General features: G+C 52.3%; 7 protein-coding genes across 7 annotated transcripts; 3 read left to right on the top strand and 4 right to left on the bottom strand.

The window, feature by feature from the left end:
- Window positions 1–5962: 5962 nt before the first annotated feature.
- On the bottom strand, window positions 5963–9745 carry PC9H_001380 (uncharacterized protein; the record flags this gene model as incomplete). Its single annotated transcript, XM_036771030.1, has 12 exons — window positions 5963–6258; window positions 6312–7060; window positions 7114–7234; window positions 7286–7462; window positions 7512–7909; window positions 7959–8110; window positions 8160–8319; window positions 8371–8564; window positions 8618–8983; window positions 9035–9158; window positions 9210–9274; window positions 9332–9745. 12 exons carry the CDS (start codon window positions 9743–9745, stop codon window positions 5963–5965), a joined length of 3216 nt encoding a protein of 1071 aa, XP_036636875.1.
- A 374-nt stretch (window positions 9746–10119) lies between these two features.
- On the bottom strand, window positions 10120–11173 carry PC9H_001379 (uncharacterized protein; the record flags this gene model as incomplete). Its single annotated transcript, XM_036771029.1, has 2 exons — window positions 10120–10243; window positions 10302–11173. The coding sequence occupies 2 exons, from the start codon at window positions 11171–11173 to the stop codon at window positions 10120–10122; spliced, it is 996 nt and encodes a 331-aa protein (XP_036636874.1).
- A 291-nt stretch (window positions 11174–11464) lies between these two features.
- PC9H_001378 (uncharacterized protein) lies at window positions 11465–13926 on the top strand (the record flags this gene model as incomplete). The annotated part of the gene is made up of 6 exons (XM_036771028.1): window positions 11465–11719; window positions 11770–12173; window positions 12223–12351; window positions 12404–12510; window positions 12565–13448; window positions 13501–13926. The coding sequence occupies 6 exons, from the start codon at window positions 11465–11467 to the stop codon at window positions 13924–13926; spliced, it is 2205 nt and encodes a 734-aa protein (XP_036636873.1).
- Window positions 13927–18353: 4427 nt separating this feature from the next.
- PC9H_001377 (uncharacterized protein) lies at window positions 18354–20679 on the bottom strand (the record flags this gene model as incomplete). Its single annotated transcript, XM_036771027.1, has 4 exons — window positions 18354–18453; window positions 18508–19096; window positions 19152–19542; window positions 19594–20679. The coding sequence occupies 4 exons, from the start codon at window positions 20677–20679 to the stop codon at window positions 18354–18356; spliced, it is 2166 nt and encodes a 721-aa protein (XP_036636872.1).
- A 269-nt stretch (window positions 20680–20948) lies between these two features.
- PC9H_001376 (uncharacterized protein) lies at window positions 20949–21663 on the top strand (the record flags this gene model as incomplete). Its single annotated transcript, XM_036771026.1, has 5 exons — window positions 20949–21116; window positions 21168–21250; window positions 21290–21436; window positions 21492–21553; window positions 21611–21663. The coding sequence occupies 5 exons, from the start codon at window positions 20949–20951 to the stop codon at window positions 21661–21663; spliced, it is 513 nt and encodes a 170-aa protein (XP_036636871.1).
- Window positions 21664–22229: 566 nt separating this feature from the next.
- Window positions 22230–23254, bottom strand: PC9H_001375 (uncharacterized protein; the record flags this gene model as incomplete). Its single annotated transcript, XM_036771025.1, has 5 exons — window positions 22230–22380; window positions 22419–22483; window positions 22534–22838; window positions 22897–23039; window positions 23103–23254. 5 exons carry the CDS (start codon window positions 23252–23254, stop codon window positions 22230–22232), a joined length of 816 nt encoding a protein of 271 aa, XP_036636870.1.
- A 1319-nt stretch (window positions 23255–24573) lies between these two features.
- Window positions 24574–27225, top strand: PC9H_001374 (uncharacterized protein; the record flags this gene model as incomplete). The annotated part of the gene is made up of 5 exons (XM_036771024.1): window positions 24574–25190; window positions 25239–25413; window positions 25472–25719; window positions 25775–25924; window positions 25980–27225. 5 exons carry the CDS (start codon window positions 24574–24576, stop codon window positions 27223–27225), a joined length of 2436 nt encoding a protein of 811 aa, XP_036636869.1.
- Between the last annotated feature and the right edge of the window lie 143 nt (window positions 27226–27368).

Here is a 27368-nt window from a genome sequence, read left to right as displayed (position 1 = left end):
GTAAGGGGACGAAAGGAAAGGAAAGGGAATGAAAGAAAGAGGAAAGGGACGAGGAGGAAGGGGACGGGACAGGGGGAAAAGGAGAAAATAGGAGTGTCCCCTTACATCACCCCCCCTTCAAGGTTGCGGCGACCCGACGCGAAGATTCCTGCCTGCCGCGCCATGAATTCACCAACCCCGAAACTCCGGATTGCTGCGAGAAGATGTCGAAGTACGATTGCGCAGAGCCCGGAGCCTTCCAACTACGCCAACGCTCCCAGGACTGGTCCAGTGCTGCAGGAGTCATCCGGAGAGGTAGAGCAGTCGTCGGATTCATCGGACTCGTCCGGAGTACGCATACTGCATCCGGATGACGATCATGGAAGTCCTTGACCTTCCAGGCAGCATGCTGGAGGTTGCTCGCGGGCTCCCAGGAGTCGTGCTCGATACCATAGCCTCGCCAACGCACCAGGTACTTCAGGACCCGACCGAACCGTCTGCTATTCCGGACCTCTTCTACCTCATGCTCCTCTTCTCCGTCAACGAGCTGCGGAGGTGGCGGAGCGACAGGGCGTCTACCCGGAATGGGGTCCGGAACGAAGGGAGAGAGTTTGACCACCGGGAAGACGGGATGGAGACGGGATAAGCCCGGAGGGAGCTGGAGTCGGTACGCTGCCTTGCCAACCTTCCGGACGACCTTGTAAGGACCGAGTCGTGCGTGTCCGAGTTTCCGGGAGGGTCGGGCAAGGTTGATGTCCGACGAGTCCAGCCAGACCTTGTCACCCGGTTGGTACTCCGGAGCAGGAGTCCGACACTGATCGTAGTAGCGCTTCATGTCGTCCTGAGCCTTGACCAATGCAGAATGAGCCTCGTCGACTGCGGACTTCATCCGGTCTACAAACTCGTTTGCGGACTCCATCCGAGACGGTGGTTGGTGAGGTTCGAACCCGAGACGAGGATGACGGCCGGTATCCAGGAGGAAGGGTGACTGCTGAGTGGACGCATGGACCCGGTTGTTGTACGCAAACTCCGCCATAGGTAGGAGGCGAGCCCAGTCAGTCCTGACGCTCTCCTGACGAAGATCCGGAGATAGGACTCGAGTTCCTGGTTGGTCCGTTCCGTCTGTCCGTCGGACTGAGGGTGGTACGCAGTGGAGGCAGCCAGCTTGATTCCGAGCATCCGGTAGACTTCTCGGGTGAACTCTGCGACGAATTGCGGACCCCGGTCGGACACAACGGGACGAGGGAGTCCGTGCAGCTTCCAGACGTTCTGCAGGTACAAGTCCGCGGATCCGAGGGCGGACACTGTGGTGTGAGCCGGAATGAAGTGGGCGCGTTTGCTTACGGAGTCGACCACGTTCATGACAGCATCAAATCCATCGGACTCTGGAAGCTCGACGATGAAGTCGACACTCAGACGATCCCAGCGTTCATCCGGAATGGGAAGCGGATGGAGTTCACCCATGGGCGGATGCCTTTGGGCCTTCGTCCGGAGACAAAGGTCGCAATGGCGGGTGTAGGATCCGACGTACCGGGACATGTTGGGCCACCAGTAGCTGCGCGAAACGAGCTCGAGGGTCTTCCACCTGCCGGCGTGTCCTGCGACCTTGGTGTCGTGGTGCTGAGCTACAATGGTCCGACACAAGTCCGGTGTGTCCGGAACATAGATCTTACCCCGGAACATCAGGAGTCCGTCCGATTGAGACCATTCCGCGCTCCGGACTGTCTTGCGACTGCCCTGGGCCTTCTTCAACTCCTCTGCCGCCCTTGCCACTGCATCTTCAAACTTCGCATTCCGCACTCCAGTCCGGATAGCCATGAGGATATCCTTCTCCTCCCCTTCAAGAGTGACACCCGTGGCACGGACGGCAAAGTAAGACGGCTTAAGTAAAACCACGTCCTTGTTGTCATCCTTACCATCCGAGTGATCCGAGCGGCGCGAGAGAGCATCCGGCTTACCCATTGTCCGACCCGGACGATGCTGGAGAGTGAAGCCGAAGCGGGAGAGGTATAGCGACCAGCGGGCCTGACAACGATTGAGTTTCTGGGCCTTGATGAAGTACTCCAGGTTCTTGTGGTCCGTCCAGATCTTGAACGGAGTCTCTGCGCCTTCCAGGTAGTGCCGCCATTCTTCGAGTGCCCGGATGATCGAAAGCATCTCCTTGTCGTGTATTTCGTAGTTCCGCTCCGCAGCCTGTAGACTTTTAGAGTAGAATGCGACAGGATGCCATTTACCATCATCCGGATCCAGCTGCGACAAGACCGCACCCGTAGCGTAATCCGACGAGTCCGCTTCAACCCGGTACGGCCGATCCTCCTTCGGAAAGACCAGAACGGGCTCCGAAGTGATCAGCTCCTTGATCCGAAGAAACGCGGATTGAGCGGAGTCGTTCCACTGCCATTCCTTCGCGCAAGTGAGGTCGAAGAGAGGCCGAGCGATATGCGAGTAGTCCTTGATGAAGCGGCGGTAGAAATTGATGAACCCGAGGAAGGATTGGAGTTCAGTCCGAGTCCGAGGGGTCGGCCAGTCCGCGACTCCGGAAACCTTCACGGGATCCATCTCGATCTTACCCTCGGAGATGACGACACCGAGATACTCCACCTTGGTCTGCTCGAATTCGCACTTGTCTGCTCGGAGGAAGAGCTTGTTCCGCTGGAGGATCTCCAGGACACGCTTGAGGACCTGGCGATGCTCTTCGCGCATCTTGGTGTAGATCAGAATGTCATCCAGATAGATAATGACCACACCTTCCGTAATGAGCTCCTGGAAGAGGTCGTTCATCATGGTCTGGAAGGTAGATGGGCTATTCGTCAGTCCGAAGAACATTACCAACGGCTCGAAGAGTCCGCGCGTAGTCCGGAACGCGGCCTTCCACTCGTCGCCCTCCTTGATCCGGACGTTGTTGAAACCCCCACCGGACGTCGAGCTTGGAGAAGTAGCGAGCGTTCCGGAGTTTATCCACCAAGTCCGAGATGAGCGGAAGTGGGTACCGGTTCTTGACTGTCATGCTGTTGAGCTTCCGGTAGTCCTGGACCAAGCGGAGCGATCCGTCCTTCTTCTTAACAAAGAACACCGGGGCGGCCATGGGCGACTTGCTGGGGCGGATCCGACCAGTCCGGAGATTTTCTTCCAGAAACTCGTCCAGCTGTTTCTGCTCCGCGGGGGACAGCGGGTAGCACTTGGTAGAGGTCGGTTCCGCTCCGTCCACTAGCTCAATGGCGTGATCCCACGGACGCGGCATGGGCAGTTCATCAAAGGACTCCTTGGCGAAGACGTCCTCGAATTCTCGGAGGAAGCCCGGAACTGCGCTGTTCCGAGGATCATGGGGCTTGTTGCGCTGGAAAGCCAATGCGAGGCGCTGCGAGACCGTCTCCGAAGCTCGGACGTGTTCTTCCTGAAGACTCCGAAGCTCAGACGTGTTCTTCCTGAAGACTCCGAAGGTACTCCGGAGTCGGAGGAGGAATGGCTGCGAAGATACAGTCGCCCTTCTCTAGTCCGGAGTCGTCCGGAGTTGTGGCCTCATCATCCTCGTCGTCATCCTCGCAGTCCTGAAGCTGCGGGAGATCGTCCGAGTGCAGTTCCTCGACCATTGGCATCGGACCTGTACGACACTCCCGGAGTCGTACGGACTCCTTGCGTCGGGTCAGCTTGTCATGGCGGAACTCCTTCCGACAGGTATCGCATCCGGACGGACAGCAGCTCATGGTCACCTCCTTCGTCTGCCAGTCAATCTCGGGGTTATGCTTCCGGAGCCAGGTGTATCCGAGAATGACGTCCTGGCGTCCGATGTTAGTGACCGCGAAAAGCATCCGTTCCGTGTGATCCTTGAACCGGAGTACAAGGTCCACGACTTCGGAGATGGATCCGTTTTTGTTTGGTGATCCGTCGACATTGAAGACCGGGATCGGACCGGACAGCCTGCGTCGGGTGAAACCATGAGCATCCGCAAAGCGCGGATGCATAAAGACTCCGGTGGCTCCGCAGTCCACCAGGGCCTGCAGCGTGCATCGGTGTTGTGTATTGTAGTAGTGAATGTACGCGTAGACTAGTAGTGTAGTCTAGTAAAATGCGAGGGTCCGCCTCCGGCAGGACAAGTCCGTGCGACACCCGTGTGAGTAAAGTGTGCTAAGGATGAGTCCGAGAGTGAAAACGAACAACTGAGAAACTTCGGACGCTTCGGACGGCTTCGGATGCCTTCGGACGCGCTCGGACGCAAACAGATAACTTGGCTTCGGATAGTACGACGAGGACGGCAGGAGAATGACAAGCACGGCAGGAGAAAGCAACTTCGGATCGGACTCGGGCTCGGACTCGGACAGCGGCAGACTCTGACAACGGATGAGAAGAAAGGTTCGGACGGCTTAGAATCTGACTCGATGTGGGGGGGAAACAAATCTGATTCTTCTAACTACGAGTACAGGAGGCTTTTGTAGCTAAGAAAAATGTCAGATGAAGGAAAAGTCCGAGACGAAAAGGCACCAGGAACGAATAATGGTGCTAGTGTAGTCCAAGTATTAGAGTCCGAGAACAAAAGATATACGAAAGATTGATCCGCGCTGTCTGATCCGATATCACGTGTGTCCGGTACGGGTTCGTGACGTCCGAGTCATGTGCGAGTGCGTCCGAGGAGTCGGAGAGGGGTCGCCAGGGGATAGGGGGAGTCGGAGTGCACGGAACGAACAGTAGTCCTAGCTACTTTTGTTAACACAGTACCAAGTATTGCTGTAAGTATAGGGTTCACACAACGCAGTAACTGTTGAGTGTGTTAACACATTGTACTGTATTAACACACAGTCAGCAAAGATGAGAACTGTGTTAACACATGCATATATATAGGTATGAACGCTGTGCATGTATGTATGGGGAGTGTGTTCACGCAGTACTAGAAGTGTATTAACACAGTACAGGTACCCATGGGAGTGTATTAACACAGTACAGGTATGTACAGCAAGCGTGTTAACACATTACTACAGTGTATTAACATGGAGCAGGTATGTATGGGGAGTGTATTAACACAGTGCATGTATGTATGGGGAGTGTATTAACACACTGTACTAGTGTATGAACACAGTGCATGTATGTATAGAAGTGTATTAACACACTTCTAGTAATGTATTAACACAGTACAGGTACCCACGGGAGTGTATTAACACACTACTAGAAGTGTATGAACACAGTACAGGCATGTATAGAAGTGTATTAACACAGTACTAGAAGTGTATTAACACATTACAGGTATCTACAGAAGTGTATTAACACACTACTAGAAGTGTATTAACACTATACAGGTACCCACGGGAGTGTATTAACACTATACAGGTACCCACGGGAGTGTGTTAACACACTACTAGAAGTGTATGGACACAGTACAGGCATGTATAGAAGTGTATTAACACAGTACTAGAAGTGTATTAACACATTACAGGTATCTACAGAAGTGTATTAACACACTACTAGAAGTGTATTAACACTATACAGGTACCCACGGGAGTGTATTAACACTATACAGGTACCCACGGGAGTGTGTTAACACACTACTAGAAGTGTATGGACACAGTACAGGCATGTATAGAAGTGTATTAACACAGTACTAGAAGTGTATTAACACATTACAGGTATCTACAGAAGTGTATTAACACACTACTAGAAGTGTATTAACACTATACAGGTACCCACGGGAGTGTATTAACACTATACAGGTACCCACGGGAGTGTGTTAACACACTACTAGAAGTGTATGGACACAGTACAGGCATGTATAGAAGTGTATTAACACACTACTAGAAGTGTATTAACACTATACAGGTATCTACAGAAGTGTATTAACACAATACATGTACATTTTCAACTGTGTTAACACACTTTTTTTTTTTTCACACAAGTCCACAAGTGTTCACACTTTATAATTAACTCCGCTCCAGTTAACTCACAATCAACGTAGTTCACATAAGTTCGTACAAAAGTAAATTCGTAGCCTAAGACATTATCCCGTCGCAGTCTGCCGAACATCCCTATTATGACCTCGCAAAACTGGTAACCATGCCGCCGCAAATTGTGCACGCATCGTACAAAGCATCTTCGATTGGCGACTAGCATACGCATTCATGCCTTCTTGCAACGCACGAGCCACGTCGGGTCGTTGCTGACAACGACTTCGCCACCACTGTGCCTTCCAATCCAAGTAAACCACTACACGCCTCATCTCCTCTATAACAAGTGATACTTCTTCGGCCCACCGAGCCGCGCGTGCGTATGACTTCGCCCATTCAACGCGGAGTGCTGTATAAAAGTATGATTAGTACGAGAAAGGGAGGAGTCAACGTGTAACAAACCTTCACCTATCTCTGAATCAGAGGCCAGGCTAGGTGAATGTTCGGGGCCTGCAGACGATTGTGACGGTGTTGGGCGAGAGGACGTGAGTAAATCTCGAGATGAAGGGGTTTGAAATGGGCTTCGGATTGGTGGTCGTTGTGGTCGGAGAATCGCTGACCCACTGGCTCGTGCACCACTAGCGCGCCATATCCACGAGATTTCTCGAGTACCTTCGGCTTCATCTTGATTACGACCTGGCCACCGAATATCGGCATCGTCCAGCCTGCGAAGGCGCGTAATCCAATCACCTTGAGGGTTAAGTGAGAGGAGCGCCTGATGTGCGGCACGATAGCGTTGAGCTGTGAGAAGGACCTTGTCCTTGAAGCGATTGATTTGCGAACGCGCGCGGGTGTTAGCAGCTTGAGCGAAACCAACTTGAGTGTATTTGTACTCTGTCAGGCCAGCCGTGATCCGCAGTAACCGTCGAAGCTCCATCAAAGCGTCGTCGGCTTGAGCAAGGCGAATACGCATCTCTTTATCTCGGATCGAGGTAAGTTCTGACGTAGCGGGAACCTGTGATGGTAGAAGGAGAGAGATTTTCTCAGGTGTTGAACCTGCACGCTGTTCAAGATCGGAGGAAATGGAAGGCATGTATTCGGCCTGCTCGGCGCGCCAAAGCTCTATGCGACGACCTAAATTATTTCTCTTCTCTTGGAGCTCGGCAGCTTGAAGTGTCGTCTTCTCCTTTGCAGAGGCTGCTATGACACGCCTAACCGAAAGCCAATGAGAGTCCGATACCACCAAAGTGCGGGGGGTACTTACTGAAGCTCTTCTAGTTCTAGTCCCTTATACAGGAACTCATTCGTCCCAACGGATTGCATGCGAGCAGGCTCAGCGACTTCTTCTCTGGCCAATTCAAGGCGGATGTCGGCCATGGAGCGGTCTAGTAGCATGATTAATGAAACGATAATCGCCATTTTCCGTTTCGACTCACGCTTTTCCTTTTCTTCGAAGGGATTAGGTTTCGAGCGGTCGATTTCCCAATCAATAATTAATTGCGTCCAAGCTGTAAGATCGGCTTCACTAAACTCAGCCGAGTATTCGGCATGGAGAGCGGCGTGGCGTGCGCTCATCAAGATAGCCTTTTGATAGTGGCTGAGCAGGGATTTACCTGAAGTGAGATTAGAGTCTTGATGATAACACGGTGCTTGCAAACTTACCAAAGTTCACGATCTTTCTCCAATTCCACGCGGCTGCATGATCGTCGATAGTGTCTGCTCGAGAGCCAGGGCCCATGACCTTCGTGCTCATACTGACGGGATTAATGTGTGACCACCATCGCTCCGGATCTTCCCCATCAGTTTCTGCCGACCAAGGTAGATAATTCAACGAGTAGGCAATTTGGCACTTGTCGCCATGACCATAGAGGTGGAATTTGGGGATAACGAAAGCGATACGGTCGAATGCCTCCCTCGAGAGGCGGATGTCTTCGGGAAAGCCAGTGATACGGTTCCAAAGATTCCTCGACCACTGACAACAGATATCGTAGGACAGAACTAAGCGGGTGAATGGATGATCCTTGAGGGTTGATAAAACAATGAAATCGGTGTTTGCATATCTGGCTTTAAGTTAGTGAGGTGCAACGAAAGTACATGGACGTCACGTACCTCTCGCCCTTCTGTAGGTTGCCTAGTCCATTTCTGCGAACAAGACCATGGCGGGCGCATATCACACCAGCGACACCAGTCGACACGTAGCCTTGGGAACGCCGTTTATTGGCATGGTCGACTGCGCGGAGCTCCGAATCACAAAGATTAGGCTGAAATAATGCGTGAGCGAGGAAGTCAGTAACGAAGGAGTTGACGTACCTCAGGCTCGTCTGTATTCGCCTCAAGGTATGCCTTGTACGGATCCTCAGAGACCCAGTGACCCCAGCCATCACCAAGTGGCTCATCTTTTTCAAGTGATCTATCCTTGTTCTTAAGGCGGAAGTTGGCGTCGATCGTCAAGTTCAACCCATACAGCCATCTAGAGCGGGTTCAGCAAAAGAAACCGGCATTTGACACAGAGCTTACGCACCTCGTCGACTCTGGTTCGCGTTCCCAGCCGTCAGGGAGGTTGATTCCGGGATGAGGACATGCAGGACATTCGACAGCATATGAGCCAGGTTTTGTCGAGGAAACCGGTACCATGTCCATGCCTAAGCCAGCGCGTTTCAACATGCGAAGGTGGCGGAATTGTCGTACGCAGGAAAGGAATTGATCATATCGTGACTATGCAACAGTGAGTAACGAGTTCAATTAGCAGTAAAAAAGGAACAACATACTTGGAGGTCCTTGGTTCCCGCATTGTTGGTCTTGCGCTCAATAGAGAGATAAAAGTCGTAAGCGGAAAGCTTTCCTTGCAACGTTATGATTTGAAATGTGTTGAGAAGATCGAGGGTGAAGGCCGTTTGGGGTTTCACGGAAGATGCGGGGTACCACCGATATCGCAGGAGTTGAACGTCGTCACTGATGAATTGACAGCCGCAAAAGCGGATGGATACTAGATGGATCCCGGACACGTCGATAACATAGAATCCCTTGCGTATGATACTGGGGAGAGCGCATATCTCGCCGTGGTAATGACCCAATTGTATGACATGGCCAAGCTCACAAAGAGATGTGCGAGTGAAACAATCATCTTGCCAGACCTAAGTCTCTAGGTAAGTCATCAGTGACGCGCAATTGGAAGACAAACTGACCTCAATGCGATGAAGGGGAGTGCGACGGTGTTGACGAAGAACACATATTGCGCAGTAGAGTCTCGTATCGAAGCAATCAATGCATCGGTATTCACCCTTGTTTTCACAGGGAACTACTCCCTCGCTGCAACATTGTTCAGAGCTGGAGCTGGAACTTCGGCCGTCGAGTCGATACAGTTCTTCGAGGTAAGCCTGGCGACGATCCGAAGCCCATAGTTGAAGACGATGTGGGAGAGGAGACTTTTACGGTGGGGGAGTACATTAGATGAGAAGAAGAACCCATGGCGAAGGACACACCTCGAACACCTCGTGAACATCGTCGCTGCTGGTAGGATTGGGGGCCACGTCGACAGGACTTGGGTTGGCTGATTCAGCATTAGCGCTGGGTGACTCAGCATTACCACCAGGCGATTCAGCATTAGCGCTAGCGCTAGCGCCTTGCTCATCAGTCATGGAGGAACTTACTTCCTCATTGGAAACATGTTCGAAGGTACTTGTTGACTCGCGATATCTGCCATGAACTGACTTCTGTACTATTCGGGAGGTATATCTGACAGTATTCTGCGCTATCGACGATGGGGTGGATGGATCGTGAAGCAGCTCGATTGGATCTGTGACAGATGACTGCGAAGCACCCGAAGCACTGGAAATGAAGCACAGCGAGGACAAGGCTTTTGAGGACTTCTTGCGCTTTCGAGGAGGTCTGTCCATGGTGACTTAAAACCTGGTTGAGTGTAAGCTTAAATACCTAGAGTGAATTGCCGCATGGAATACATGAGGTGAGCTCATTAGCCGCAATCAGTCGCATGTGCTATATTCAACAACCGTCGTAGCGTAACAATAACTAGAACTACATTATGATAATCTCAACATTTCTAGACGAACCTCGATAACTCGGCCAAATTCATGAACATGCTTGACATTCTTAAGACTGGAATAATGATATCTGATTCCACGAACCTATTTCGATCAACGTGGATTTCACCGACTTCTGGCTGTCAAATCTACTGTCCGTCGCTCTCTCAAAGTCTCAAATTTCGCAAAGATGAACAGTCATACATTCAACAGGTAACAAAATAGCTAAATTATTTAATGAGCCTTTGCGTTTTCGATGATCGTTCGTATTCATTATAGAACGCTATGGCCTGCTTCCACGATTGGGCTTTCTTCTGAAACCCGATGGATGAGGTTAACGCCTGAATGTACACCCTAAACAAAGAATATATTCGTAAGTCTACGCATAAAGCTGGTACCTGAAGCAACCTACCACTTGTCGCAGAAAACACCAATCTCGTACCCTTTGGCAACCACCCACCATTGCTTGCCGGCACCATTGCGCGCAGCCGGGGCGTTGTACTTATGACGGAATTCGAGGGGAACGGCAAACATCTCAGGGTGGAGATCACCGTCTACGGCTGCTCTGGGAGGAAGTCGATGAAATGGAACAGGAAGGTTGCTGGGATGGTTAGGGTCGTCGTTGATGTCGTCGGCAGGATAACCATCTGGTTCATCATTATCTACGATAGTGCACTTCTGCTCCTTCGAACCATGGTAAACCTCACGCAACTCAGCCCATGTCGGCATGCTATCCTCAGCATCGTAATCAGGGTCATCCCGACCGCAAGAGTGAAATCGGTTGGAGCCATCGGGCTTGAGAGTAGTGTTATCCCGAGGACGAGAAGGGGAAGCGAATTGCTTGGGTAGGGTGCTTGTAGGCGGGTAAACTGTAATGCCATGATAACGTCGGGGAGATCGAGTGGTGTCCTCGCCAGACGGGCGCTCCTGATCTGTGGCCTTGGTATCCCGCTTTCCCGGCAAGAACACGCTACGACTAGTATGGTAAGTTGCCGGGACACGGCTAGAAGTGCCAGTGGGTTGTTGACCACCGAAGGGTCGCCAATTTTTTACCGATTCATCTAGCGCCGTTTCGCCGTGACAATGCGAGGTGTTACCAGGATGTGGTCGCTCAGGATCGGCATAAGGGACGGCGGTGTTATTCGAGACCGTGACAGTGCCCTTGTTTGTCGTGCCATCGATAGAAATGTGGAGGACGTGACCATGCGCACTGGGGGGGATCTCGAGCTCGAAACTGTGCTTCTGGTCTTTGATAGAGAATTGAAAAATGTTGACGGGAGTCATCTTGAAGCGATCTGGTGGTGCTGGTAAAACAATCAATGAGGAGGAAAATTGGGGGGGTAAGAAGACGTACAGGATCCCTAGGCAATAGAGATTGCCCGCAAGAAATATATACATGTTGACAATTCATACCCGAGTGATACACGTAAGTGTGAACTCAGCTCCAACAAACAGTGCAAAATGTGAACACCGGGGAACTATAAATACGAGTGTACATGTGTGTTCGCAGTGTGTACACACTACGAGCCGAGTCTTTTCCGATTGTCTTCATATTTTCTCTCCATTTTCTGACTGATGGCACGAACCCGACGCTCAGCAGGGAAAAAGGAGGCGAAGGCACCTACGGGTGGCAAACCCTGGACAACAGAGAGGCAACGTGCATGGCTTACGGCACTATTACCCCAGCACAAGGAGGCCCAGAGGTCAAAGACACGTGGAGCCGTTGCGACATTCCGTCGAAAGGTCATGGACGATTTTGTGCAAGAATTCTGGAAGGATAAAGTCATGTCAGCGGAGGAGCGGAAAAATGCGCTGGAAGTACTCAAGACGGTAAGTATATCACCGTTTCGATGATCCATGGTGTTCTGACAGCATTGAAGCGTCTACGTGATTGGTTCTACAATCACAACCGAGATACGGAGTCCACGAAAGGAGCCAAAGTTCTGGATCTCAGGGTTCGTAAGAAAAAGCGCTTGGCTGGCTGGCACGCATACACGCACCTGTATTATGATGACGTCTTGAAGCCAGTGATCCAAGAGCACTGGCGTAAAAGCCCGGAATATAATCCCGAGATGCCTGACATGCCGTTGGAATTTCGTAACGAGGTCATCCAGAGACTCTACGCCCTTGAAAGTGACGAGGTGAAAGAAAGAATCGCCCAGTACATCGACGACGAGTTCAAACGACTCGACTGCGACGACGACAACTTCGCTGAGGTTGATGAGGACGCAGAAGTTGAACCTGAAGAGGCGGCGAGGAGGCAAGCCAATCGCAACCTTCAGACGTGAGTCCAACACGTATCTGGCATCAGGCTGAACTAACCTTGTCCCCAGCCAAATCGATGCGCTCCCAAAGACTATGCAAAAGATGTGCGAGCAAGTCCGGAAAGAACTTGGGTTCGTTGGTGTCGTTTGCTTCGTTGGCCCAGCGCCGAAGGAAGGGGGAGGATTTGCGGTTGTGTTGTACGTCCTCGAATCACCTTCCCCGGGTTTTGATGCTGACTCCTGCACCCAGTGGTACTGATGGTCGAACCCAGAGTGGGAGGTCGATCTTTCAATTGCATCCGACCTTGGAGAGTCAGCTTCAGCGCATTGTTGTAGACTTCGCTGAGAAAGCGATCCGTGAGTAGTTTTTGCACCCCATGATGGAAATCAACACTGACTTACTAATCTTAGCCATCGAAAAGCGTCTCGCTTGCGCCTTGCCTGGCACAGAGCAGAAACACGTCGAAATTACAGTCTCAGATTCACCTTCGCACCCCTCGTCTTCAAATACGGGGTCTTCCAAATCAACGCCGGTTAAATCCCTCGATGTCAGCACACACCAGAGCGCCGTGCAAAGGCTGCTGGCCAAAGTAATGTACCGATTCGATAAGCAAGGGGCTGGGGTTCACTCTGTGGACGGCGAAGACGTGGACATGGCAGGGCCAACGGAAGGGAGGGAAGGGAGGAGAGATGATGAACTCACTGACGACGGCGAGAACGCACCCGGCAGTGACAAAGGAGGAGACGGCAACCCTAGCTCTGCTGCAGGTGATGAAGGGGGAACGAGTGAAACGGCGAACGATGACGGCGACAAAGATGACGCCAGCTCTGCTGCAGATGAAGAAGGAGGAACAAATGGAGTGGCGGACGACGAAGGTGGAACGAGTGGAGTGGTGAACGACGAAGGTGGAACGAGTGGAGTGGTGAACGACGACGGCGACAAAGGAGGAGATGGCAACCCCGGCTCTGCTGCAGACGAAGAAGGAGGAATGAATGGAGTGGCGAACGACGAAGGTGGAACGAGTGGAACGGCGAACGACGAAGACCAAGCAGCGGAGAACGGCTCCACGGAAGACGACGATGTCAGCAGAAATGACAACCAGGACCCGGAATTCCTTGCGGCTGAGGCGAAGGTCAACAAAGATCTCGACGATCTCATCGCACTCCAGGCCATGCCCAAGTGGCTTCGTGACGCGGTCAACACGCTTCGGGGCTTCAAGGGGAGCATCGAGTACCTTGAAGCAGTCGCTTGGTTCATCAATTTCGAGAGACACGTCGAACACAATCCTGGTAAAGTGAGCTTAGTTGCCCACGTCCTATTAATCAATGACTTACTCTTTTTCACAGCCACTTCAAGCTGACGGACGTCCTGCTGTACTCGGTAACTGGATTCATAACGGTCGACGGCCCAAAGCCCATCGAAAACTCACGAAGGAGCAACTCAAAACGATGTGCGATGAGCTTTTCAAGTGGTGGTTTTCAATTCAGCCCCCCGAACGCATCCCGCCCGATTTCAACATGTCCTCCCGCGATTGCGCTTCTCTCATCATCATCGACACGAATACTCACGAAGATTGGCCCAAGTTGTATCGCGGAGGCGTAAACGGGATTTACGGAGTGTTGGTTTGTCTCGGGTGGTGGTTGGAAGCAGCGGGTCCCTCTAGCGCTGAATTTACCATGCTTGTCGAGGATGTCTCTTGGGTCCTGTCGAACCTCGTTGCTGTGCCTGCGCCTGCGCCTGAGGCAAAAAAGCCGTCCTCTCGTCGTCGTTAGAATCTGATTTATTTCGTTGCATAGTGACTGCATGGACTTTGTTTTGGACAATTATTTACCTTAGTTTTGAAATAATTATTTTGATTGTGAGTTAACTGGAGCGGAGTTAATTATAAAGTGTGAACACTTGTGGACTTGTGTGAAAAAAAAAAAGTGTGTTAACACAGTTGAAAATGTACATGTATTGTGTTAATACACTTCTGTAGATACCTGTATAGTGTTAATACACTTCTAGTAGTGTGTTAATACACTTCTATACATGCCTGTACTGTGTCCATACACTTCTAGTAGTGTGTTAACACACTCCCGTGGGTACCTGTATAGTGTTAATACACTCCCGTGGGTACCTGTATAGTGTTAATACACTTCTAGTAGTGTGTTAATACACTTCTGTAGATACCTGTAATGTGTTAATACACTTCTAGTACTGTGTTAATACACTTCTATACATGCCTGTACTGTGTTCATACACTTCTAGTAGTGTGTTAATACACTCCCGTGGGTACCTGTACTGTGTTAATACATTACTAGAAGTGTGTTAATACACTTCTATACATACATGCACTGTGTTCATACACTAGTACAGTGTGTTAATACACTCCCCATACATACATGCACTGTGTTAATACACTTCTAGTACTGTGTTAACACACTCCCGTGGGTACCTGTATAGTGTTAATACACTGGTACAATGTGTTAATACACTCCCCATACATACCTGCTCCATGTTAATACACTGTAGTAATGTGTTAACACGCTTGCTGTACATACCTGTACTGTGTTAATACACTCCCATGGGTACCTGTACTGTGTTAATACACTTCTAGTACTGCGTGAACACACTCCCCATACATACATGCACAGCGTTCATACCTATATATATGCATGTGTTAACACAGTTCTCATCTTTGCTGACTGTGTGTTAATACAGTACAATGTGTTAACACACTCAACAGTTACTGCGTTGTGTGAACCCTATACTTACAGCAATACTTGGTACTGTGTTAACAAAAGTAGCTAGGACTACTGGCGGACGGGCATAGTTGTGGCCATTGTGGGCGGAGGAATAGGAGAGGGTGAAGAAGTGGGCGGAAGATTCTCGGACGACTCGGTGAGCGATGAAGGTGTTCCGGACGTAGTGTCGTTTGACTCCGGAGTGGGTCGGTGGTAAGCCGCGGCGGGATTATAGAACAGACTGTGCCGGAGGGATGGAGGATTAGGGCGTGATAGGATGTTCGGATGCTCGGATTCTGGGCGTCCGGTAAGTGCGAACTGCCAAATGACGGTGTTGGGATCGGGAACCCAAGAGCGGACTATTTTGAACGGAAAATATTCGGATGTCTTCCGGAAGAGGTAGTTGATAGCCCGTTGCGTCGGACCTTCCGGAAAGATATCGTGCAGAGGATCGGGAGGGGATTCGAATTCAATGACGGAATAGGATGATTAGGCGACGGTGGAACGGGGGGGGTGTCTTGAACTTTAAACCCTCGCGGTGGGCTCCAGAATGTAGTAGTGAATGTACGCGTAGACTAGTAGTGTAGTCTAGTAAAATGCGAGGGTCCGCCTCCGGCAGGACAAGTCCGTGCGACACCCGCGTGAGTAAAGTGTGCTAAGGATGAGTCCGAGAGTGAAAACGAACAACTGAGAAACTTCGGACGCTTCAGACGGCTTCGGATGCCTTCGGACACGCTCGGACGCAAACAGATAACTTGGCTTCGGATAGTACGACGAGGACGGCAGGAGAATGACAAGCACGGCAGGAGAAAGCAACTTCGGATCGGACTCGGGCTCGGACTCGGACAGCGGCAGACTCTGACAACGGATGAGAAGAAAGGTTCGGACGGCTTAGAATCTGACTCGATGTGGGGGGGAAACAAATCTGATTCTTCTAACTACGAGTACAGGAGGCTTTTGTAGCTAAGAAAAATGTCAGATGAAGGAAAAGTCCGAGACGAAAAGGCACCAGGAACGAATAATGGTGCTAGTGTAGTCCAAGTATTAGAGTCCGAGAACAAAAGATATACGAAAGATTGATCCGCGCTGTCTGATCCGATATCACGTGTGTCCGGTACGGGTTCGTGACGTCCGAGTCATGTGCGAGTGCGTCCGAGGAGTCGGAGAGGGGTCGCCAGGGGATAGGGGGAGTCGGAGTGCACGGAACGAAAGGGTACAACCCTTACAGTATCCGTGCTCTGCACTTCAACAGGTATATCTAGCGAAAGCTTGCCGGGCAGCGTGGAGATCTTATAGCTACTGGGTAGCCGCCGTTCTCACTGCGGGCGAAACCTTCGGAGTGTGCGGATTGTAACCGGAGTCGTTTGCTTAGCGTCGGACGAATCATCGGAGTGATCGGAGTCGTCTATTTCGTCTACGCTAAGACAAGCAAATCGGTTATTCACCAACGAGGTCGCACTGATCACTCGTTGGTCCGGACAAAATCCGCCGTGTCTGATTCCTCAACCGGGGCCGTTCCCTCATCATCTATTCCTTCCGAGGTCCCCGCACTTTCTACAACATCGGCCGCGGTCAGGAGATCTTCGATGGCGGACATCCGCTCCTCGGTGGTCATGAACCGGACGTCGTACCGGAGTGGGCACTCGCGGGACATGTGGCCGGGCTTGCCGCATTGGTAGCAGAGCTGCGAAGCGGCGGGCCGGGAGCGGGTGTGGTCGACGTCCATGGGAACGCCGGGTGAGAGAGCCTTCGGAGGAGGCGGAGGTTGGAAGCGGGGTTGCAGAGGCGGGAGCTGAGTCCGAGGTGTGGGGAGTACACCTGCAGGAGTCCGAGCGACTCCGGAGTTGGCTGCTGGTCGGACGAGGGATCCGGAGTGTCCGGAGTTTCCGGAGTGCACGCCGAAGTGGAAAGACTGGTTGGCGGCTCGGTTGTCAGCGACCCGCTGCGCTGCCTTGTACCATCCTTCGAAGTCATCCTCGTCCGGACAGTCTGCGGACTCGGCAACGCGGCTCTGGATGATGGAGTCCAATCCGCGGCGGAACTTCATCGTGATGTTGGAGCCCTCGGAGTATCCGGATTGATCTACAAGGTCCCGGAACTCGTCAAGGTACTCCTGGAAAGTCCGACGCCCTTGGTGGTACCGGGTGGACTCCAGCTTGAGCATGGTGGCTTCGCGTTCCCGATCCGGAAGGAAGCGAGTCCGGAATTTGGTCGCGAAGGCGGCCCAGGATTCGAAGTACGGATCCTTCGGACTCCGGAGCACCATGTCCGCGTACTCCTTGGCGCGATCCTTCTGGAAGAAGGAGAGACACCAGAGGATTTTGGCCTGCTCGGTCGGAAAGTGGTCCGGACAGAGCTGGAAGTAGATGGAGCACGCGTTGTAGAACGCGCAACCATCCTTGCGGTTTCCGTCGAAGATCGGGGGAGAGGCGGGCTTCAAACGGGAACGCGGGGTGATTTCGGATCGACTCGGGGCGTGCTGGGAGGCTTCGGTGCCCCTCAGCTCGGAGTCCCGGGTCGTTTTCGGAGTGGTCGGACGGGGTGTTAAGAGGAGTCCTTCAATTCGGGCGAGTGTATCCTGGATGGAACTGATTTGGGTTTGGTGTTCGTACGTCTGAGCCCACAAGGTCTGCAACGTCTCGGAGCCCGGTCCTGAAGCGACTGGCTCGGATGGCGGGATCTGGCTGGAGGCGCCCGGCATTTCGGAGTCGTCAGGGGGGCGAGGGATGGAGTTCCTTGGGTCCTCAGAGGTGGGTGGGAGTAGCAGGAGAGCGTCCAGAATGTCCGCAAAACCGGAGAGACGTCGGGAACGAGTCCGGAGTGGCGCAGGACGTTTTCCGTAGGGCTCTGGTGCCAGGATGGGAGATCCTGTTCTGCTGTAAGGGCAACCTCAAGATGGCCGCACAGTGCAAGCCTAGCAGAGGGAGAATTCAAAGAAATGAATAAGACTAACTACAATACATGAGAGAGCTGCTCACCTAGCAGAGGGAGAATCCAAAGAGAACAGGATGGGGATTCTCCATGCTAGGAAGCGAAGTATATACTGTAGTAGCGTGGGAGGGATGAAGGGTAACTGTACAGTACACCAGCCACAGGTACGAACGAATATCACAAGGTACGAGGGGGCATGTGATAATGAAGTGGAAGGGGAATGTACAGGAGCCGTGCCAGCGACCTGGGGGAGTGGGGACAAGGAATAACGAAGTGGGAAAGGAAGATGGAGGTAGCCCGGACGAGCCCCAAGGTGTATCTACGAGTCCGAGCGTATCTGAAGCGTCCGAGCGAGTCCGAGGCGTCCGAAGCGCGGGAAGACTTCGGAGTCACCGGACGAGGCTCGGATGCGAAGGGAGTGAACGGAAGGGAAGCGGGAAGGTAAGGGGACGAAAGGAAAGGAAAGGGAATGAAAGAAAGAGGAAAGGGACGAGGAGGAAGGGGACGGGACAGGGGGAAAAGGAGAAAATAGGAGTGTCCCCTTACATCTTCATTGCGAAAAGCGTGTCAAGAACATGGAGGAGGGAAAAGCGACGAGTTGCATCTAATAATTCCTTGCTACACTTCTGCTCAAGGAGAACACTATACGATGATTTAGCACCTCAATTTTATGTGATAGTGCTGACAGTGGCATACCGTAGAATTCCTAAGCAACTGGTTTCAAACGTGTCGGCCACGGCCTGATGGTGAGGGTAGAAGTCACACTTGGTAGGGTTCAGCTTTGTCCGCCCGAGGGTGTTGCAATCACGATGAAGCCCGTAAAGATGCTTGCCAGTGGATGGCGTCCAGTGTGCCTTGTATATTGCCTTGAGAAAAGCCCATTTCATGTGCCACAGTTGAATAAACGGCAGCGCCCAGGTGTGCTGTGCGTACTTGGTCACATCTTTCTTGGTGTAGTGAATGAGCTTCCGGACACGGTCTACGGTGAGTTGATCCCCTGCAATAGGCATGACGAATTCCCCAAAATCGTCGGTAGCCATCCCCATTTGCAAATGAGTGATATCGTGAAGGACGTCACTATTTCCTGCGGTGGTGGACTCATCGATGCCAGATGTTCGAAGCGGGTAGATGTCGGATTGGTGAAGAGGAATGCGATGCTTCTGTAAAGCCGTCTCGAAAAGATGCGTGACATGAGCGCAGTGACGGCTGAGGGCAGGAATCTTGTCCGTCCATATCCGTAGTAAGGTCGCAGCACCAATCCTCTCCATATGCTTGTGATCGATGTCTAATAGCCGGCGAACGGTGAGGTCCTTATGACCACGTTTTTTTTTGCCTCGTACGGAGCTTCTTTAAACTCATAGCACCTGGTGGGACATAGACCATGTGAATAACGGTTGATGCTGTCCTGCTTTTGACCTCGTCAGATTTGCTGATAGTCTGATGCCAGGCCCGATGATGTTTGTTGATATTATCGAACAAAATGATATAGTGATTGTCGTTTCGTGAGATCGATGTCCCTACTTCATGTAGGTGGACGCCGGCACCATGGGCGAGGTCGCGAAGATGCTCGAGAACAGTGGAGTACGAGGTGGATATCCCAAAGCGGCCGAGAGCATGGTAGACAACACGGCCTGCATCCGAGATGAATAGCAGCAGGCCGATGATGGTAGGGCCAAGGGAGATTAAGGAATTGCGGATGGAAAGTAATATCAGTATTGCAAATGTGAACGCCTATCAAAATGACTTGTCACAATGAGTTTGAAATACGGGCAGGAGACTTACCCTCCACGGGCTGTGAGAGGCGTGGCTCAGGCTCTCTTTCTTGGCCTCGATATCTGCGTCAGTACCAAGACGTGCGTTATGATTTTGTCGACGGCGATTTGGGCTGACAGCGATGGTTGCTATTGTCGACCAGGTGAGCGGTGCGAGCTGCATCATTCGCCTTTGGACGTCTTGCAATGATGTTGCTATAACGGACTCCCATGTCCAGTCTTTAGGCATACGCAGACCGACATCTTGCGCCAACACCGTCGTCTCTTTATCAACGAGGTCTAGCACAGTGGCAGCAACCCAGCTGTTGATGGTGGCTTGCGCAGGGGTGCCGGTTGACGCAACTCTCTTCGGTGGGATGTCGGCCTCAACAGGATATGCGTAGTTAGGAATTATGGAATTGCCGTCGTGAAATTGATCTTCGTGCCGTCGGATGTGACTGTAAGGGTGGTCGTACATTGCCTGAACAATGTCGGCTGGTCGTCGTCCAGGTTTGTTGTGATTCGTCAAGAACTTGTGAAGCGATTGGCATATCTTCTGCTTCTGATAACCTGCCTTGCCGTTGAAGAGGCTTGCGAAGAAGTGGCCGAGACCTTCAAAGCCGGCGTTCTGGATGCCATTGAGTGCCGCATCCAATTTCTCTTTGTCGCTGCGTGGTGAGGCTCGCTTCGCGGCTGGTGTCGAAGAATTCGATGTCTGCGCAATCAGTGGTGTTTGAGTAGATCGTAGTGGGGCGGATGCAGTAGACGGGGAACCAGGGTTCGTGTTTCGCCGCTTGCTTGGTGGCAACAAGGGCGAGTCAGCCAGAGGCTCATTCTCATCATGGTCACGGTCCCAGGTGAAGGTGGGGCGTTTGCGAGATTGTCCGGGGGTATAAAAGGCAGCTGGGCTCATGACCATGTGTGGGAGCTGATGCTGAGCTGGTGTCGACGGCGTGGGATGTAGATATGGATGGGGTGCAGGACCGTAGGGCTGATTCCAAAATTGAACGGTTCCAGGAGTGTTCCATGATGAGCCAGGAGCGACCAACGCGACAGGAAAGTATGAGCCAGATGTATAGGCGCGATTGGGCGCGTTGTCGCCAGGAGGCGCATCCATTTTGCGCACCAAGGAGGAGACGCGAGCACGTAGCGGTATAGAGCTGGGAAAGACGCGTTGTCCAAATGCGGAAGTGTGTCAGCGCCAAGGCTGTCTGACTCTCAAATTACCATCTGCCGGGCCTGCCGACATCACGGAAAACACCGAAGGAAGGCCTTCAGCCAAATGACACATGCTCCGTACCAGCCTCTCTTCTAAGAGGATCGATTGTCATACTCTCGAAGAGAGGTTGGTTTACCAGCCTAGGTTGACGCTGACAGTGCGTATTAATGCTTATTCACGGACGCGCAACTGCAAGCCGGCCAGACGGTCTTCATATACGGCGGGAGCACGTCGGTCTGTTCGCAATCCAGATAGCGAAAGCTCGCGGGATCAAGGTTGTCGCAAGCGCCTCCGGAAGGAATGAAGAATTAGTGAAGAAAATGGGCGCAGATGAAGTATGTTCAAGTCCCTGTAGCCTAAAACCTCCGTGCTGATGGATTTTCTAGTTTATCGACTATACGAAGGAACCAATACACAAATACCTCAACTCACACCCTCCTGAAACCAAGTTCGATGCCATCATCGATGCGTAATATGGTCTGTCGGATCCCTCGCTGTACACCAATAGTCCCGCCTACCTGGCATCTGGCGGAGTGTTTATATCGACCGCACCTGTGCCCCAAACCCTTTCGATAAAACAGGTCGGGAACTTCACCAAGACCGCTGCTGCAATGAAGTGGCCTTGCTGGCTGGGTGGCATCCCAAGAAAATTCAAGTCAGTGATTCAACACGCTCGCTAGGAGTTGCCACTGATAATCTCGGCGTTCCAGAGTCGCTGACGTCCACGAGAGTAAGGCAGATCTCGAGGCGTTCCGTGCACTGGTAGCTGAAGGTAAGACACCATTCCATCCTTCCGCGTAGATTGCCTATCCTAATCCAACTCTTTTAGGCAAGGTAGTCGGAGTCGTGGACTCGGTTTTTGTGAGCTGGAGGATTCCCTAAAAGCGCATGAGAGACTTATGTCTTCAAAAGCGACCGGGAAGGTCGTGATCAAGATAGATAAATCTCTCGAGGCCAATATACCACGGTCTGAATTGTACCGCCCATTTGTATAACTGTATCCCGTACCCGTATTTATTTTCAACAATACCCTGTTCGGACGCTCTACGCTCTCGGCTCTTGGGTATCCAGCGGATCCAGTCCGTCATTCCTCATACTGGCAATAATCGTGAAGCGACATTGATCAAGAGATTACGTGCTCCTGTCCTCTCCATCTATCTTCACCACGACCTTCCCAGTTGCTCTCCAAGTCAAGATTCTCTCATAAGCTTTGAGTGCGTCTTCCATCTCGTAAACAGAATCCACGACTCCTACAACCTTGCCTAGGATGCGTTCAAGATGCGTTCGATGAGAGCTGGATGGTGCACAGGATGATTTTTTACCTTCCGTCACCAAGTCACGGAGTGCCTCTAAATCGGCCTTGTTTTGAGAGCGGGGAACCTATGTTGATCATGAAGATTATCACCGTGCATTTTCCACCGAGAGTAAGTTAGTTAGAATAGAATATCTCACTTGAATTCCCGGGGAATGCCCCCAAGCCAGGCAGGCCACGTTATAGCAACCAGCGTCTTGATAAGGTGCCCAATCTCCTTGAAAGAAATACGGTGAGGTGTTGGTGTGGTCATCACGAATACGCCACCAGGCGCCATGTACGCAGCACTATGGGTGTACAGCGAGGGGTCCGAGAGACCATATACGTCGATGATTCCATGGAATTTGGGCGAAGGTACTTGTATATCGGCTCCTTCGTGTAGTCGATGAACTACAATATCGGTGAGCGCAACAGGCATAGGCCACAGAAATCAAACATACTTCATCTGCACCCATCTTCTTGACCAATTCTTCATTCTTTCCGGATGCGCTGGCGACGACCTTGATACCGCGTGCTTTGGCGATCTGAATGGCGAACAATCCCACTGCTGTGCTCCCGCCATAGATGAATACGGTCTGACCAGCTTCTAGGCGCGTACAGTTGAGGGATTGCCATGCGGTCAGGCCAGCTAATGTTAACCCAAAAGCGTGGATTACATCGATATTGGAAGGTCTTTTGGTCACACATATATCTGGCACCAGCGCGTACTCAGCTAAAGTGCCTTGTCGCGTCTTCAGGGTTATAGCTACACATTGGAGAGCATTAGTGTCCGTCAATGTTCATTCGTGCTGAAAACAATGTACAGACATGGATGAACCCAAAGACAGGGTCCCCCACCTCGAACTCTGTGCCGTTTTTCTTTGCGACGACGCCAGCAAAGTCGTATTCGGCAGGCAGGGGTCTCTTGGCGAGAAAGTTGGGTGCTAGCTGCATCAATTTCCATCCTCTATGAACACGCAATGAGCACAAATTGTTCTATTTTTCTATTTTTGACAGGAACATAACGTACAAAGGGTTAAGCGCGGCGGCTTGGATCTTCACGAGTACGTGGTCCTTTGCGGTTTCGCTTGGAACAGGCCAGTCGGAGTGGGATTTCAAGGCCTCTGAGGGATGTCCCATTCTTTCGACTATCCAAGCTTTCTGCGTCGTTGGGATGGCCATGATAATCGATGAGCGGGAAGTCCTGCTGTCGATGCTGGATATCTATAAGGCTTTTTGTGATGCTGCTAGGAGCTGGAAAGATTGCACAATTCCCGACTGGTCGGTACTGGGCGCTCTTAGAGCGTTCCACGAGTTACTAATGCTTGGTGATCTGAGAGGTAAGCAGGCGTCATGGGTGAATCAGGGTCAAAGTGTCCTGCAACGGAAGCTAATTGTGAGGCTTTCATTCAGCCATGGGGGGTCCGCTTCTGGTGCTATTGGGGTGACCTGATTCACAGCGCCTTTGGGTAGAATCCAGATGTTTGGATGCTGGGAAGGTGGCCCACCCGTTCTGCTCATCTCGATGTAGCTCATATGTGGGTCCGGTATCTATATACAGGCATGAGGAGGTAGTTCGTGGGGAGAACAGTGCACGTACATGTCATGCCTGGTAAACCATAGAGCACCATATAGTTGAGGGCCAGCAGCTTTACAAATAACTGCATCCGAGTCCTGGCGACAACAGGCAATGAACGCGATGAAGAGCTATTGACGAAGACTGCTCGTCCAACGACGCAAAGAACCAAGAGTTACTCGCAGGATTCCATTGTTGTAGGTTCAAAAGTCCCCAAGCCGCGGGCCAGCAACGCTGAAGAGCCTTGGCCCTTCAAAGGTTCAAGGTTCAAGGTTGCTGCCCCTCTGGCCGTCGCAGATCAGACGTTGTAATGGCCGCAAGGATGGCGGCGATTCTTGGCATTTCGACCCGAAAGGATCGCAAGAACGAGTTTCATATGCCCGCATGTTATGCACGACGCAAGGGTTGGGATAAAGGCAGATGAACGTTTCATAAGCGCCGCGCCATTCAATGTCCCGTGGGAAACCCTTCGGACCTGCCTTCACCACTGGATACTTACTACCTGAGCCTCCTCGACAACGTAGAAATGCGACAGGCAATTCCAACGGATGAAGAATGCGCGACCCAGGGCGAGGACAAGGTATGCCAGTGGCCCGAATTCTCAATGGACGACTTACTACCAGAACCAGAAATGTGAGTTGTCAAACGTTCGAGTCGCTTGTACCGAGGCTGACGAGCCAACGATACAGTCTCAGAACAATGGGCTACGCTTCAAATCTAAACAAGACGACTGTAACAACTATCAGAACTCCAGGATGATCTATAACTCAAATGCCTGCAGTACGACACTGCCAGATCGAGTCCTCTACGGCCTGGACGACTTTGGGCCGAGCGCTGCAGTCGTGGGATCACAATACAAGAAGGCCCCAGCAGGCTGTACAAGCTCTCAGGTGTCGCATTTGGCCTTTGCGTCTACGTCCGTACGATGTCCTTTGCGAACGCCAGCAACTTCTCTATTCACGACAGCACTTTCAACGACATTGCTGGCGACCAGTACATCTATGCCAATCACTATCACATCACCCGTTATCGAAGCACCCCTGGCCGCCCCTTCGCTGGCCGGGACCCAATCCCGCACTTCGATAACGACGCTCCGATACCGACGACTTCACCATACAGCGATCTCATCACGATCATCGAAGATATACAATATACACTCTTCCCCCTGGATGCCCTGATGTCGCAGACGCGCCTATTCGGCCCTCTTCAGCAGCAGTTAGCAGAGCTCCGGCTGTCAGCTGCGTTCGCGGGATGCGTCGCAGAGCTCCTTGAGGGTACTAAAGTGTGGCCGGCCTCGTGGTTCGAAGCCGTCCGGAGCCGCGCGGGGCAATATCATTCTGCGCTCACCATCTTCTACGATCAGATCGGGGACTACCGCAGAGGTCTGGAGTTCTCGCTTATTGGCCCATTGTGGAGGAGTGTCCTTTCGTTCCTCCTCTGGAGGACAAGCGACCCAGATATACACACGATTATACGCAGGATGGCCACTGAGCTTGAGCAGTTCCGGCAGCCGCTCGAACAGATTTTGATCTTGTTTCACAAGTGCGTTCCTAGTCCGCTCGTGGCCTGCCTTGTCCTCACTCACCGTAGATATATGAATACCAATGGATACCGGCGGGATTTCGATTTGCGGACATTCGAGCGTATTCGGCGGACATTGGGGCTCCACATTCCATCCTTGAAAGACGTTCGACTCGAGTACGTGAGAATCAGGGAGGGCAGGCAGGCAGTATCCATTCCCATATCGTTCTGCTCGTCGTGGAAGGTGCGCACGCTCCTCGTTTCTGTCTCAGCAGCAACCTCATTCGCTACACATACATCAGGGGTTCACCCATATCTACATACTGGAAAGCACGTATATACCGCGACGACACGAACGATACTTTGCCCTCCTCGCCGCCCCTGGTGTCACAGAATTCACGCAGATGTCCAGTGCGGCTGAGATCAGATTGGCCAACTGGGATTACCAAGGGTGCATATTTTTCGAAAACGACATCAGGATATGTCCGGCATGTGGGCATCGTTGCGATGAATTGCCGGGCAAATCCCCAGAGGACGAATGGGTCGTTTGGTGAGTCGATGGATGCCCGACTACTCTGTGGTCTTACATACTTGCTATTCCCTAGCTGGGAGTGCCGCGCCGAGTATACAACTCGCGTGTGTGCCCAACGCAAATTAAGCGATATCCGGCAAGATGAGATTTCTTGGCTGAGAAACGCAAGTGATTCCTCCCTATTGAGCACCTGCATATTCCCCCAGCTGCCGGCGAAAGACGAGTACATACATGTATATTCCCCTGCGTACGCTCAATCACTCACTGAATCCATACAGGTTCGAATCGCAGGTAGTCATCGCGTCTAGGTTCATCAAGGGAGGGCTGCCGATATGCGCGAGCTACTATATGGCTTGGGAGGAACTAGCGGCTTGCGATGTGCTGGCCAATGTCACCGCGACCCCGGACGCGACGTGCGATCTTCTGTACGTGCTCGATCGCATCCAGTCCCCTCTGCGCCGCGTATCAGTGCACTTCGGACGCGCGGACGACAGCCCCATCATCCTCCCGGAGAAATACCGCTGGTCGCGCAACAATCGATGTGGCTCGCTGCTGACGTTACCGCTGCTGGACTCGCTTCGCGTCGAAGCAAAGACGCTGGACCTGCTAGATGAGTTCCTCTGCAGGCTGTCTATCCCGCGACTCCAAAGCCTGGAGTGTCAGTTCCAGTGGGGGAGAGACTACTACGACGAATGCGCCGATGGGTGGGGGTGGACCGCTGGGGATGTCCAGGACTGGGGCGAGAAGGGGAGGAAGGACTACGAGGCCCTCCGCGCGTTCATCCTGCGCTCAGAACAGCTGAAGACCCTCCGGCTGTCCACGACATTCCGCGTCGCTCTTCTCGTGCGGTGCGAAATCGACCTGAGAGCAGAGAAATTCCCGTCCGTCTCGAGCATGGGCACGGTGAACAGCCACTCGCTGACGTGGAGCAGGCGGCAGATCCTGCCGCAGCTCCGCCTCTTTGCGGACCTGCTCCCCGACCTGCCCTACCTAGAGTGCCTGGCCATCCGCGGCATCTGGGAGATCCCGGTACTGTTCAGAGGCATCATCCCCTTCCCCCTCAGCTCCCCCGCACTGCTTCGAGCAGCGCGCCGCGCCCGCCGCGCGTTCGGCAAGCTGCGGGCCCTCCGCCTCGAGTACGAGTGCCGCATACACGTGTATTGGCGCTCGGTCGAGGAGCTCCCGCGCGGATTCACGCACGAGTACGTCGCGGGGCTCGCGCGGCTGATCCGGTCCTGGCACGCGGCTCCGTGGGTCTTCTGCGAGGACTTTGAGTTCGTGCGCGAGCTGGCGCCTGGTAAGAGGTCGACGTGTATTTGGAAGTGGAGCCTCACGTTGCCCTTGGAGGCGCTGGATGAAGGCGTTGGCCCCGGAGAAGGAGACGATGCTGCGGACGGCTGTGAGCTCCCCCGCGACAGGCTGCCGTGTTTTCATCATGATCCCCTCGCTGTCAGCCTCACCGACCTGCCCAATATCCTCTATGAAGACAAATTTGGCCAAGACAACGAAGACTTTCAGACCTGAATATTGAACGGGCGACGCGTGTTTAACGTTTACGATTTAGCTAGGTCAGGACGATGGTGGGGAGTCAATTGAAGTCGAAGTCGGCATATGACAGCTGGTCTCCTGTCAACCGAGATGTAGCTTCGAATCTCTATCTCTATCTC

This window comes from Pleurotus ostreatus (assembly GCF_014466165.1).
Source record: "Pleurotus ostreatus strain PC9 chromosome Unknown scaffold_1, whole genome shotgun sequence".
Taxonomy (NCBI): Eukaryota; Fungi; Basidiomycota; class Agaricomycetes; order Agaricales; family Pleurotaceae; genus Pleurotus; species Pleurotus ostreatus.
The sequence above is the reverse complement of the archived record's forward strand: the minus strand, read 5'-3'. Positions and strand labels throughout refer to the sequence as shown.